At 38.0% G+C, this 15,386-nt stretch overlaps 1 protein-coding gene across 2 annotated transcripts in view; it reads right to left on the bottom strand.

The window, feature by feature from the left end:
- The window catches only part of ETNPPL (ethanolamine-phosphate phospho-lyase), a 19,097-nt gene extending 5,516 nt beyond the window's left edge, over window positions 1-13,581 (bottom strand). The window contains exons 1-8 of one of the 2 annotated variants that reach the window (XM_011361450.1): window positions 13,526-13,581; window positions 10,836-10,954; window positions 10,412-10,571; window positions 7,840-7,914; window positions 4,335-4,425; window positions 3,311-3,427; window positions 1,594-1,676; window positions 793-1,018 (exon numbers count right to left, since the gene is read on the bottom strand). In XM_011361450.1, coding sequence (XP_011359752.1) covers window positions 793-1,018; window positions 1,594-1,676; window positions 3,311-3,427; window positions 4,335-4,425; window positions 7,840-7,914; window positions 10,412-10,571; window positions 10,836-10,954; window positions 13,526-13,581 — 927 coding nt within the window. The remainder of the gene's footprint in view (window positions 1-792; window positions 1,019-1,593; window positions 1,677-3,310; window positions 3,428-4,334; window positions 4,426-7,839; window positions 7,915-10,411; window positions 10,572-10,835; window positions 10,955-13,525) is intronic. The other variant, XM_011361451.1, reaches the window with a different exon arrangement.
- Between the last annotated feature and the right edge of the window lie 1,805 nt (window positions 13,582-15,386).

Below are 15,386 nucleotides of genomic sequence, written 5' to 3'. Positions count from 1 at the left end.
GGCTCAAACATAAGCAAGCAAAGATATAATTTCAATAAAATTTTCTCTTGTGATATTAATTTCACAGATTTAGAATATAGCATGATTCTATTCATTCGGAATTAAAGGAAAATTCATTCCAAATTATATTCTCTTGCTGCATAACTAGTATGCAGGAAATTTATCAAGAAATTTATTGGTTTATCTAAACAAAATATAAACAACGTGTTGGGAATTAAGAATTTCAGAGTGTGGTTTAGTGAGGGGGATATAGTTTTCTGCCCTTGAATAGTGTAAAAAGAACTAAGAAATGACATTTTCTTTAAATAATTTACATCCTTAGATAACAAATCCTATTATGTGTTGTACAAACTACAATAATTTTTCTAAGCTTAAAGCTTATGGCTTTTGGGAGTAAAACCAAGGAAATAAAAATTCAGTATGTCCTATGACAGTCCTATAACTTTTATGGTACTGAATTATCTAAACAGAGAAGTTTAAAAAATTTAAATATGACACAAAACAAAACAAAAAATTATATCTGTTAATGAAATATCATAATGTCTAGAGTTTAGCAGGGAAGCCATCTATCAGTGGAATAATTAATAAGAACATTTGAGGAAGGGGAAAGATACAGAAGGGAAAATGTAAGAATTGTGCCAGATTGATGAAACACGTCTAGATTAAAGTTTGGCTAGGGTCCTGGACTGATTAGCTGGCAATATTGAGTTTTAACCTTTACTCTATAGACAAGAAGTATAGAACATGCATTATTTTTCCCTCTTAGCAGTAAAGTCACAGATCAAAATATACCGTATTGAAATACTCCATCCCCGAGCTGCTGAAGGCCTCTGCAATTTCTTTGGTTGTTACCACACATGCCACAGGGTGGCCATTGCCCATTGGTTTTCCCATCGTGACGATGTCTGGAACAAAGTCTTCGCCATGCATTTGGAAGCTCCAAAAATGTTTCCCGACTCGTCCAAATCCTACCTGAACTTCATCAGCTATAAACACACCCTCTGCTTGGTGTACATATCTGAAAAGCAAAAAGACAGTCTAAATGCCTTCAGGTCGCTGAGAGTCCCCATACCCACCCACAAAGATACAGATTGTTAGGACTTAAAAAAAGAATGTTGTTAACTTGAAGCCTGTAATCTTTATTAAAAATATGTCAGTGCTCAAAATGATTTTGAAATATAATCACATAATTTCCAGATTAGATTTATTCTACATTGTTTGGGTTCGTTCTACTTAAAGTAAACTCTTCTGCAGTATTTTACGTGGGAAGAGAAAGTTGTGAACAAGAAGTAGTGTTGAGCAGGGTTAATCTTACTAACTGGTAAGGCTATGGCAACAGCCAATGAGAAGGCTGTCAGGCTAGGGGCTGAAGCAGAGTCCTGGAAGTCCCCACGATGGACCACATATAAGCCCTTTATTCGCTGGATCTTGGGAACATGGAGGAATTCTGGGAGTCCTGGGGTGGCAGGCACTCCAATGTGGCGATATACCAGCTAGTTTGGAAGTACTTCAATATTTTAACGACCAGTATGGCCCTATAGAATCGTCACGGTGCCCTCAGTTTGACCAAGGGTGCCCACGTTAAGTACATACTCTGCCACTTTCTGGAAGTAGCCTGCTGGAGGAATTATTTGTCCGCCACAACTCTGCATGGATTCAGCAATAAAGGCAGCAATCTATATAAGAGAAGATGGAGTCAAAGTCCATTAGGTCCCCCTCACACCACCTAAAAAAAGAGGACTTCTTATAAAGCAGGTTTAAAAAAAAAATGGCTGAGAATGGACCTGTGGCAAGTGGCAAATAGGCCATTTGATGAAAAAGAAAAGATGTTTATGCTGGAAAAGCAATTGATCTGAAGCATTAGTTTCTGAAATTCTAGGGTATCAATGAAGCTACCATGAAAAATGGGAGAAAGCTTTCCATTTCTACGTAATTATTTTAAATGCAGTGTTTTCATTTGAATCAACTGACTAAGACTGATATTTTGATCAGTCTTGATATGAATCTCTAAAAAATTACCCAGCTTCTGAATACATGACTGTGCTGCCTGTTTCCTCAGCTTGGTGAAATAGGACTGTCTGAGCCTGGAATTTGCACTAATGAAATGAGAGGGTGATCTGAGGCCATATAATAGTTACTGTGCTATACTTATAGTTCTTGTCCTGAACCAGGTTTAACTCAACAGAATTAGGCAATTCACAATAGGAACTACAGAAGAAGTATTCTAGAAGCTAAGAAAGGAGAAATACGAAATGGATAACACTGAACTAAGAAGAGAAAGCATAAAAATATTATGAGATACGAAGTCAAGCAAACCAAGATTCAGTGTTAGCAGCAAAAGACTATGATCTTGGAAATATAATTTTTTTTCCCCCAGAAGCAGTGTTCATTGTTCATGTAAAGAAGTAAAGGCTATATTTGAAAAGGAAAAAGTATGAAGCTCCCACAACAGGCAGAGCTTCAGTCTACCTGCGCAGGTACCACGTAGGAAGGTATGAGAATCAAATGGGTTAGGAAGAAAAAGAAGAAACAGTTAAAAAATGCAAATGAGTCTCCAGTCATTAAGACAAGAATATCTGAATGGGGAAAAGCAAAGCCTTTATTTTTACCTCAGTTAAGATTTTTTCTTTACTGTCATATCGATGCCATAAACATGTGTCAAAACACATTAAAACACCACATAAGTAATCCTCAAATGAGCTGAGAATTGACTGTTAAGCTGAGGACAGTAAGGTGAAGCCTGAGAAAATGGAAAGTCTTTTTCCTCCTCTGGAGGATTCTGGTTCTGTCTTAGACGTCTAGTTCCAGGTCGGAAGAAGCTTGTTCTGCTGTGACTTTTACCCAAGCTCTGCGGCTTCAGGCAAGTCGAACCAGTTTAAGGGAAGCACCAAGGCTCCCTGTGGATCCTGGAGACATCACTGGTCCTGAGGCTCCAGGGCCACTCTGCCTCTTCCCTTCCCATCACCATATACTAGCCCCTTGTGCTGCTCTCCATCGGAATAGTTTGTCCCTGGCCTATCGCCTTCCTTAATCCTCTCTTCCCTGCCCCTTTGGACCAGATTCTGCATCCCACTGGGAGGTCAGCGTTGGAACAGAAGCAGTGATTGTATTTCCAGGGAAAATAAAAATAGATTGTCTTAGAGGTATGACTATAATAACACGATTTTTGAACTCTGAATCAAATGAAAACGTAACCAGAGGAGAAAAGAGAATTGAGATCTAATTCTTTCCCATCTCTCTAATGTATCATAGTGATTTAAATCCTTTTTATAAAAGATGTTAAAATGTTTCCAAAGATGTAAACACAAACCTTCCTTCCACTCTCATGAGCTTCTTCAATAATTTTCTTTACTTCGTCTGCATAAGCGCTGGCTGGGTCTGCATGGTCTTCTCTATATTTTCCTCTGTAAGTGTCTGGAGTTGGTGCCTGAAAACATCAAATGATACAGTTTCTCACGATTTGCCTCTTGGACAAATGAGCCTCTAAAATTTGGCATTTTCCCACAAGGGCTTATTAGAAGGGTGACCATATGGACTTAAGTGATTCTAGGTTTTTTAGTTCTGTAACATTTCTGAATTCTGTAAGTACTGAAATCTTTGCATTGTGAACGGGAGCTTGGATTTGCACCCGGACCCTTTTAAGTCAAGACTGCATCCCTATTCACACAACGACCAAATTCAGATCAACAAGTATGATTATATTATTTGAAAATTTCGATGAATGGAAACTGTATTAACTACTCTAGATTGAAAATAAACCAACACTTACCAACTACATAGCAAATTGTAATCAGTCAGAAAACTAGAGTGCCTTCGCATTGATTCAGATCTTAAAATTCTGAAAGAAGGTATCGATGATTCCCTTAAGAAAGTCTAGTGATGCTTAATTAAACCAAATGAGTTTTCCTGTTTTAACAACTTGATTGGTTTCTTTATTTTGTTTCCTATTTATTTTAGTTAATAAATCTATATAATAATTTAGCATAGAGCAATTTAATTTTAAGACAGTCATCCACACTTAATTCGACTCTGAATTTCAAGCTGACATCAGTGATAGCAAAAGTAACTAAAGATCAAGGAGCAAGAAAAGTAAAATGATAGTTGTGAATAACAGCTATCACTACCACTATACTAATTCGCCCATTGTGTTACGCATCAATGGATTTTAAACCACACTCTGTCATTAAATAGAGCTTTGACTTTAGCAAATCACATACTGCTCTCTGTCTTCGTTTCTTTTACATGGTTTCATTTCAATGAAAGGTTTGGACTGGATTATCACTAGGCATTCTTCCAGCACTAACCTTCTGATTCTCAGATTCTAAAATACTTACCACGTGCACAAATTCTTTCTTGACATCTTTGCCCTTTCCAAATTTATATGGACTGATCTCAATTAAAGATGATAGGTGACCGTGGTAAGCACTGAAAAGAAAAAGAACAGCAACCAAAATTGCTCAAAGAAGGATGTTTTTCTATCATATAAAAAATAGTATTGCATATCATCCAGGGAGAATCTCACCAAGGATGCCAGATTTAAGCATATGAGATCTAATTTTTCATGGCAAGACTGGGCATTTAATTTGCCAGTTCTCTTTATTCATGTAATAAAACATGAAAAGCCAAGTATGTATTCTCGTAGATAATTTTTTTAGCCAGGAAAAAACTTAATTTATTTCAATTATATGTGCTAAATTAGATTAAATGAATGTAAAAAATAATATTTTCTATAGATCCATAAAAAACTTCATATGTATATTCTTTAAATGTATTTTATAGTTACATTCTAGTGAATTTAAAAAGTAACTTTATGCATAGAAGGAGCTCAGTTTCTGTTTAGGATGGCTTTCAAATTATGTCTCATTGCACATGTCAGGCAAATACAGCTTGGTAAGGAACAGAAGGTCTCTTCAAGAACTTCTTGAATTGCTCTATGTTAAATTATTATATAGATTTATTAAGTAAAATAAATAGTAAATAAACCAATCAAGTGCTAAGATTGAGAGGTGAGCAAGTGGCTATGAAATTCCTTTCTCTCAATTGAAATGCAGGTGGCTGTGTATTTCCCTTTCTGATTCTTGCCTAGAGATGTAATTGGGAGATCTGGAAAAGAAATTATAAAAGGCCCACGAATAGATAATACAAAAAGGAAGGATTTCCCCTATTACAGATTAAACCATGCTACAGAGCCATAGTAATAAAATTAGTGTGGCTTTGGAATAAAAACAAAGAGAAGGAGAGCTCAGAGGTATTTCCACACATAAGTAATAACACAATGGACTCAAGGTAGATTCAATATTTGGAGTAATTATAAAGGTAGTAAAAGAAAATAAAGAACATCTTAGTGATCTTGGGGTTTGGGAAAGAGATACTAAGAAAACTTAGAAAACACAAACCATAAGATAAAAATTTTATGTATTTGATTCGATGAAACTAAAGATTTCTGTTGAAGGACACTAATGACAAAGTTAAAAAGATATAGATAGGGGAAAGATGTTTGAAATGTCTCAAACTAAGAGATGAATGCCCAAAATGGTGATTCTCAATTCTGCCAGTATATTAGGATCATTTGGAAAATTGAAAAATCTATACTGTTTCCTAGAAATCACTTTAAGAGATTCTCTTTAATTGGTCTGGCATGGGGCCTGGACATTAGTATTAAAAAAAAAAAAAAACAAAAACCCACAGGTAATTCTAAAACATAGTCAAGGTTGAGATCCTCTGATCTAGATTATATGAGCAACAGCAAACCAACAAGAAAAGGATGGAATCTCAATAAAAAAAATGGGCAAAGAATATGAACAGGTAATTTTTCAGAAGAGAAATCACAAATGCATAATAAATATATGAAGAGATACTTAAACCCATAAATAGAAAATTGCAAATTAAAACAACATTGATATCATTTTATAGGTATTAGATTGGTGGTAAAAATTAGAAAAAATTAGAAAGCAGTATACTATTAGATTTTGGTGAGGATATGGAAAATGGGAAATTTCATGCACTGTGTAGTGTTGCAACCATCCTGGAGATGGATCTGGCAGTATTTAGTAAAATTGGTTATGTTTATAATACCCTTATGGTCTAGTAATCTTGTTTCTGGGTGTTTATCCCAAAGAAATTCTCAGAAAGGTCTATAAGGGCATATGTGCAAGGATGCTCATTGCAGTGTTATTTATGATGGCTGGGGGTAAAAGGCAGTCACAGTATCCATCACTGGAAGGAATGATAGGCAATAGTTCCACCCATGTGGTCCCCTATGGAAGCCACTCAAAAAATGTAGCTATTGAGAATGTGAAATGCAGCCATTCTGAATTGAGATGTGCTGTGAATGTAAAACACACATTGGATTTTAAAGGAAAAAAGAGATAGATAAAAAAAAAAAAACACTTGGATATCTTTTATATTGATTGCATGTTGAAATGATATTTCAAATATAATGGCTACTAGAAAACTTTAAATTCCCTATGTGGCTCACATTATATTTCTATTGGACAGCACTGAACCAGAAGAATAGAGGTACACCCAGCAACGTAGAATCTTGAAAAAGTGCCGAAGGAAAGAAGCAGAATTAGCAATGTTTGTAAAATTAAAACAGAGGCACATAAAATAACATACATTTTACAAGAATACAAACATAACAGATATACATTAGACACACTAGTGTTCTACAGGTAGGGGAGAATGAGAATAAAAGAGAAACAAAAAATCAATTGTGGTAGCTCCCTACCCCCAAAGATGTTCCCATCCAAAACCTTGGAACCTAAGAATATGTTATATGGCAAAGGGGATTTTGCAGATGTGATGGAATTAATATCTTGAGATGGAGAGGTAATCCTGGAGGTCCAATGTAATCCTATTTTCATAAGTGAAAAGAGGCAGGGGGATGGTGGTCAGAGACATGGAGGTGACATGAGGATGGAAGTAGAGGCTGGAGTAATGTAATGACTGCCTCTGAAGATGAAGGAAGGGACCATGAGCCAAGGAATACAGATGGCCTCTAGAAGTTGGACAAAGCAAGGAACAGATTCGCCTCTAGAGCCTCCAGAGGAACCCAGCCTTATCGACACCTTGATTTTAGCTCAGAGACCCATTTTGGACTTTGACATAGGAACTTTAGTAGAATGAATTTGTTTTGTTTAAGTCTCTAAGTTCATTACAACAACAATATAAAACTAATACACCAACCAACACATACAGCGAGAGAAGCCTGCAGAGGGCAAGAAATAAGGTGCATGCTTGATTCAACCCTTTGTGTCTGAGATTTTAAAAAAAAATCTCCTTCATAAAGATGGAAATTGTTCGATTTCTTGTTTAAAATGTAATAAACTCATGTTTGAGAGGTAAAATTGAATAGTGACTGTTAATAGTCATAAACTAATGAAAAACTACTAACTTTTACTTGGCTGCATCTTTTCTTTAAAATTTGCTCTAAATTGTTATCTTTTAAATTACTTACAGTACATAATCACAATAGTGAAGTAAATGCTTGAATTTTTAAGAAACTAATCAATCATATTTTTATCTTGAAAAAGATTGAGTTATACATTGTAGTGGCTCAATAAATAGTTAATGTGTGAAAACTAAGCCCCGATTCATATAAAGCTCATCTGGCCATGACCACAGCACCCAAAGGAGCCTCCCCTGTTTTCAGGTTCTTGAAGGAATTAAGTATCTTGCAGGCCTAACCTGGTCTTAATACCCTAATATGTAGTAAAAATCACTACGCCACATATCTGCTCTCTTCTACATGTGTTTATGGTATTAGCATGGATAGGATCAGTACGGTTTTGTCTCTGAAGAAGCTTCTTGCTTGAAGATCTTTTACCCAAGACTTACTGGTCAAGAGTGATTACATCTTGGTGGCCTCTGAACTGCCGAGCCAGGCGCAAGGCTAAGTCGTTGGCTTCAGATCTATAAGATAACAGAGAAGGAACAATGTGGCATAAGCTGTTTTAAAAATATTTCAAAATTTTAATTAAAAAGTTATAAGATTCTAGTTAAAGTGGTCTCCTCCTCATCCAAAGGGTATCCTAGTTCCAAGACCCCCAGTGGATGCCTGAAACTGCAGATAGTACCAAACCCTGTATATACTGTGGTTTTTCCTATACATACACACCTATGATAGTTTAATTTATAAATTAAGTAGGAGATTAACAACGATTACAATCAAACACAACAATTATAACAATGTACCGTAATGAAAGTTATGTGAACGTAGTTTCTCTCTAAAATTATCTTATTGTATTGCATTCGCCTTTTCATTCAAAGGAAGCACTTATTGGCTTCTCTTTGATATATCCAAATTACCAGCACCACTGCTCTTGTGCTTTGGGGACTTATTCAGTAAAATCATGATTACTTGAACACAAGTACTGCTACACTCTCAGGGATCAGACAGTCGATCTGGTCACTGAGAGGGCTACTAAGTAACTACCAGGCAGGGAGCGTGTGCAGTGTAGATACACTGGACAAAGGGGTGATTCACGTCCTAGGTGGGACCGAGCCAGATGGTGCGAGATTTCATCATGTGACTCAGAATGGCACACAATTAAAACTTATGCATTGTTTATTTCTGGAATTTTCCATTTAATATTTTCGGATTGCGGTTGGCCATGGGTAACTGACTGCAGAAAGTGGAATCCTGAACAAGGGGAAATGATTGTATTCAAAATTTATTAAGAAATAAGCTGAACTTCTCTCCTTCCCCTTTACTCTTGGCTATCCAACAATCTCACTTCATCTTTCTAATACAAGTTCCCTCGATAAAGAATGAGACACACAGAAGAAACACAATACAAATGAAGGACGTGCTTTCCATTTTAAACTTTAGTTTAGTTCGGCCACACCAGTAGGTGACTAACTTTGAGGACACATTATAAGAAGCCTGCCTTAAGCCTGATCCATCCCTGGAAGGAATGGAAATGTGAGGGCTCATTGACTTGGCTACTAAACTCTGTTATACTGGCCCAGACTTGGCTACTAAACTCTGTTGTACTGGCCCAATATTTGATTGAGTCTTTATCTATAAAATGAAGGTCGTAATTTTTCTATCTGGTTCAGAGAGTCTACCTATACTACTCAGACACAAAGGAAGAAAAGAATCATTGTGGAATGTTTTCTATCTGCCATACATCATTCTAATTGTTTTGTTTGTTCTCATAACTACTCTGCCAGGCAAGTATTGCCATCCCTTTTTTATGGATGAGGAAATAGCCTCAGAAATTATGTGACCAGAATAAATTCTCGTAGCTAATAAGAGGCAGAGTCAATTTTCAGACTGAAGCCTGTTTAACTTCAAGATCATTCTTTGTATTATCCCTAGCTCTATCTCCTCCAGATAGTATTATCTGGGGGTTTTCCCTCTTTGACAGCATAGGATTCTTTAGCAGTGAAAGTCAAATATTACGCTATTTAATTTATTGAAAGCAAGAATGCTTTATAACAAAATATCTTAAGTCTGTACAAAGAGAAAAGAATGATCTTTCGGTTAAAAATTTGCTTTTAAAATGAAAAGAGAAAGGTGAACCACAGAATCATCTAATCAAACATTTTCAGAATTTTTAATAGTCAATTTTAACACATACATACATATATATCATTTTTAAATATGAATTTATACTGTATATCCAGATTTACTCACAATGTGACATTTCATTGTAAGCTTTTCACATGTCACTAGGAATATATTTGCAAAACATACTTTTTAATGTTTGTACAGTATTCTATAGAATGGATATATAATAATTTGAATTTGAAGTTAAAAGTTGGACCGTATCTATTCACTTGAATTTATCCCTTCCTTCTTTGTTTTTGTGTTGCAGAAATATGTTCAATTGCCTAAGGAAACAAATCAATCAAAAATCTTACAAAAGTTATAGCTTGTTTAGTAGAGTTCTTTCTGTGTTAAAATTTCATGTTTTCAAAGAACTACCTGGGCTCATGGATACTTTAGCTACTTATTCTACTGCCTGAAGAAGTGAGGGTCATTCAACTAGTTAGGTTTTCTCACGTGAATACCAGACTTGATTATTTTTGCCATGGTTATGACCTAAGTATCTGCCCTTTGGGGATACTTAAGGGGATGCCTTCTCCATCTTTCACAGAGGAAGCATGGCAATAAAAAGTTGAGTGGCATGCATGTGTTAATCAACAGACTGTTGTTATAGGCTGTGCTCAAAAGCCTTGGAACACGATGTCTGGTGTCCTATCTACAGCAGACTCATGGAGTAAAGCAGAAGAACCAGACTGGTCTGGTCCCCAGTGTATGGTTACTTAGTAAATGGCAGGAATGTCGGGAAACCTTTTTAGACATCTGCGCTCCACCGCAAATCAAAAAGAAAAGGTATGTGCGAGAGAGTAATCAAAGAGATTGCTGGGAATGAGATGGGTGGGAAATCGGGAAACATACCCTGAATTTGTAAAATAGCAAACAGAGAGTTTCTCTGGCAGGGTTGCGGAAAGGCGCTTGGCGTACTCCACAATGTTGTCGTGGAGGAATCGAGAATTTGTATTTAGCAGTTCCATCTGTTTCAGGGCAGCTTTGAGCACTTCTGGGTGACAATGTCCCACTAAAATTGAAGAGACAAAAGCCAAAGACATGAGTTACAATACTAAATGCCTGGCAAGTGAGGGGGTTTCTGAAGCAAGGAAACAAAAGTTGAGCTTCTTTTTGACCCACATTTTGCTGCAACTTTCCTCTGCTAGGACTCTGGCTCCGTTCTGCAAAGGAACTGCAGCCACGGCAATTCCCGGGACAAATAAATATTAATGGTGCCAAGTCTGCCTTACTCCATAAAGGTTTCCTTCAAGACACAACAAGACAGGACAGTTACCATGGGCGACGTTGTTGATGCAGTCCAAGTACTGTTCGCCTTTCTCATCAAACATGTACTGCCGCTGGGCTCGCACTATTTTGATGGGATCCGCAGCAAAGAAAACTTTGCATGAGGGCCTAGAAATAATGAAAGGAAACACTCTGGTCTGCTAGTGTTTTTCCTTCTTCACGAAGGTCATGATAAGTGGAAAATTACAATTACATAAAGGAAAGGGAAAACACAATCTGAGTGACATGTTGTTTTTTTTAAATTTCTTATCAGCCAGGAACCTTTTACCTTAATCCCCCATTCGTGACACTGCTCATATTTCTTATGCTTGTTATATTAAATTTGCCATGATTTGACAACCCTATTTAGAGGCAACTAGGATCAACTCTGACAGCTCTTATTATGCACACCAATAACTAATTTTCCTTTGGGAAATGTTATTCTATCAGGAAAAACAAACAAACTTTTTTTGAGGCATACTATATGTCAGGAACTGACAAATATTACAAGTTTTATTTCATTTAATCCTCTCAACAATTATGCGAAATAGGAATTATTATCATTCTCATTTTTATAGGTGAGGACACTGGGACACAAAGAAATTGAGGGACTTGTTCAAGGTTACACAGCTAGTAAGTGAGAAAACCAGAATTTAAAAGTAGATTGTCTTATGTCATGCCTAAGATAATACTTGCTTGCTTTCTCTCTAGCTCCTTTTAATCTAATTTATAAAGAAATAAATAGCACTAAAGGCTAAATACAAATAATTTAGTGTTAAATACTATGAAAGATTTCATGGGAGATCACTTTTATATCTTTGAGTGGTTTTTGTTCTGTATCAAATGAATTTTCCATTCTTAAGTAATAAAATCCAGTTATTCTTCTTACCCCCTAATCCACTCTTTTGAGCATAATAAAGTGATCCATATTTTTGGTTATTTGAATGAATACTTGGGAGTGTAAATTTTAGCAACATAGAAACATTGCAAAATTTTCTGATCTTGGCTCTATGAACATTTAGAAACTAAAACAACATATTATTTTTATTTTGGTGATTTCACATGCACAAAAAATGCCACACACATTAGAGGTAGTTTACAAGGTAGATACTTATATATTAAATTGATATGCAATTGTTTAGAAAGTATTTTGATGGTTGTGAATAGGTCATCTTGAATTTTAAAACTGCCTGAGATTAAGGGTCATCAGCTAAAATAAAACTATTTAATGAGAATTCTTATTTGTTCAAGCTCAGTTGTTAGTTTGTACCTACAAGTTAAAATCCAAAGAAAACCTTTGTTATGAATAGGGGTGAAAACTGCAGACTTCACCTTGGCTCAAAGACTTCACCTTGGCTCGTTTATGTACTTTCCTCCTTGACCCTCAGATTTCGGGTAAAATTCTTTCAGTCAGTTCATGGCTACCTTCTTCCTTTTACAGAATTTGTTCCCTTCATGTCAGAAATCATTAGGTTTTCATTGAAATCTAACTATATAGAATTGAAAACTAACAGAAAGGAGTAATGATTAGAAAAAAGGAAAAGGGGTGATTGGGTAAAGGGGAGGAATCTGACCATTTTGACCTTATCACGGGGTTGAGAAAGCTCTAACCAGCCTTCTAAACCATTTAGAAAGCTCCCAGGTTGATATCGGGAACCTCCCAGGTTGATATGAGAAATTGCCCATCACTTCTCCATGGAGGACCCTGGTTCTTTTCTTTCTTGTGTCTCCCAATTTTATCTGTTTCTCTCTTCCCCACTCCCCTCCTCCTCTCCCTCTTCCCTACTGACCGAAGCAGGGCTTGTTAATTACATGTAAATATTGCAGACCCTTGGTTTTACAGGGGTTACCGGCCGCAAAAGGCCACAGTCATTCATTTTTACATGTACCTTCAAAAAAAAAAAAAAAGATCACATTTATTAATCTCATTTGCTCGCTCCCGTGAAGCAGAATGTTATTCCTACCTTCATAGAAGAGGAAATTAATTTGACAGAGGTCACACAGGTAACATGACACCCAACTAGGACCAGAGCCCAGGTCTGACAACGTTCAGTCCCATACGCTCACCAGTGCATTTCCAAGTCCTTTATAGCCCGGACAAAACAAACGTAGACTTGAGAGAACACTGCATTTTTAAATTGAAGTGAGGGTGCAGCTTGGGAGACTAAGCAGGGTAAGTAGCATCTTACCCTTAAGAAGGTTGTTTTAAAGTTCTTGTACTAGCTGGGATAACCCTTCACCTCTTAACCAAGCTGCAGTAAGTTCACTTTAAACAAAAGTCAGAATTAGTTTGTTTTCATAGCCATTATCAAAAATATTTCCGAGTTCATAGTATTGAATAACTTTCGAGTTGGTGTGAGTGGTACCCTTCCTCCTCCCAGCGCCCATCCCTGGAACGGCGTTCTCTTTCCAGGGCCATTAACCCACAAGGGTCAACTCCGGCCCGCCTGCAGCCCCACTCCTACCCGGGCTGCAGAGCCGGGACCGCGCTGGAGCCGGCTGGGAGGTGCCCTGGCCGGCGGCCGCGCGCAGGCGCTCGGGGCCGGAGGCTGCGGCTCGCCGTCTGCTGTCAGCCGCCCTCGCGGAGCCTCTGCGCGCCGCTCCTGGCTTGCCGGCTCCCTGCCGCGCTTCAGCTCTCAGCCGCCTGCGCCTGTTATTTCCCTCTCTCTGCGCCTTTCGTTGGGGCTGGGGAGCCCTTACCCGATATGCTTCCTCCTCAACGCTAGAGTGTCCTTCTTGCAGTACAGCTCGCACATGGTGGCGGGGCAGCCGGGCGCTCCCAAGGGTCTCCCCTCTCCCGTGTGCGCGCCTCCTTGCCAGCCCGCAGACTGCCTCGGCAGCTGGCCTTTCCTCCTGTAATCCCTCGTTGGGTCCCTTTGCCCCGGGCTTCTGAGGTCACTGGTGGCATCAACTAGGGAGGGTCATCTCCTTTTTAAGTCTTGCCCTGCCTTTGCCCTTCCCCAAGCCCCACCCTCCTCCTCCCCTCCTCCGCCTGATGGCTGCTTGGCAAGTCACTGGAGTAGCCACACATTCGCCCCCCACCCGCCGCTGCGAGTCTGACTCCTGTTCCTGCTCTGCCAATGCTCATTTCTCCTCCCCATCCCTCTTACTTCTTCTGTCTCGCCTTTTATTTTCCTAACTTTGCCTTGCCTTCACCTTTCTTCCTCCTCTGCCTGTGAATTCCCTCCTTCTCACTTTTTTTCTTGTTTCTCTTTTTGTGTATGTCAGTATTTTCTTGTAACTATTCAAAGACAGGCACTCTCTGCAGATAATCAGGACTGAACAGTCATCTCCATTCTCACACTGACATACTCCGTTACCAAAACCTCCCACAGCTCAACAAAAGCAACAAGTCTTACGCCCTAAGGATAAACGGTGGACTCAGCCTGCTGTTTGTTGGGAGTAATAATGTAGTGTTTCAAACATCCGCCTTAACAATAATTGCACTTCTAATTTCTCTAGTACTAATCAGATTACAGAACATTCACGTGATTTATCTGGTTAAGCCTGAAAAACAGCCGCGAGGGATGAGCATGAGCATTATCATCCCATTTAACATATGGGGAAAGTGAAGTTGTCCCTGTTCCACATTACACATCTACCTGGTGGTGAACTTGGAATTCATTCCTGGGTTTCTTGACTTCCTTTAAGATGATCTTTCATACTGATCAAATTTGAAGTTAAATATGTGGACAGAGGGGACACTAACGATTATATTAAATCATTAAATCTAGTTCTTAAAATTATATTAAATCTAGTTCTTAAAAGAAGAACTAGAGATCATCTGGTTTAACCCTTCTGTTCTGTAGATAAGAACAGTGAGGCACAGGAAAGATAAAGGCTTATTCAAGGTCATGCAACTACTTAGCTATAGAATTTAGGTCCTTTCATTCTGTGTTTCGAAAGGCGGCAGAGAAAGCCTAACTTATCTATAACGACACACTTGGTAAATGTTTGCAAATGACCTTTCTCTCGAATAAAGTTGTTAGTTTTCATTAACGCACTGCAGGAGTAGCAGAATTGCATTGTCTAAGACAGGCTGAGAAATGGAGTCCTATGAGGAACAGCATGTTAATAATTCTAGGGTGGAAGGCACTTTAAAAATTTCATAAAATCCCAACCATGTAATCTTGGTGTAGTTCCATATCTAAAAGGTGTTGCCAAATGTATGTCTATTTCAAACCACTTAAATCTGGTGAAGTCACAGATAGTCACTCTCCCTCTATAAACCTCCGGTGGTCCCTTGTTATTCCCAGTGCTTTATAATATGTCCTTTATATAATGCTAGACTGTCCTGGGTTCTAGCTCAGAAACTATCTGGGCCTCTTGACCTTTTGGAGGCCAAATTTCTTTGTATTTAAACACACACACACACACACACACACACACACACACACACACACAATCTCTCTGACTCAAAGCATTGTACTAAGGCTTAAAAGAAATCATGATTGTGGAATGTTTGTCAGGAATATTTAGATCTCATGCTTTTGTCTTCTTGGTCCTTTTGTGTTTTTTTTCACCTGACCTCTCAGTAGAGCTGATCTCTCCTTTCTTCTTG

Source organism: Pteropus vampyrus, unplaced genomic scaffold (assembly GCF_000151845.1).
Source record: "Pteropus vampyrus isolate Shadow unplaced genomic scaffold, Pvam_2.0 Scaffold67, whole genome shotgun sequence".
NCBI classification, from domain to species: Eukaryota; Metazoa; Chordata; class Mammalia; order Chiroptera; family Pteropodidae; genus Pteropus; species Pteropus vampyrus.
Note: the sequence above shows the minus strand (reverse complement) of the source record. Positions and strands in the feature narration are given on the sequence as shown.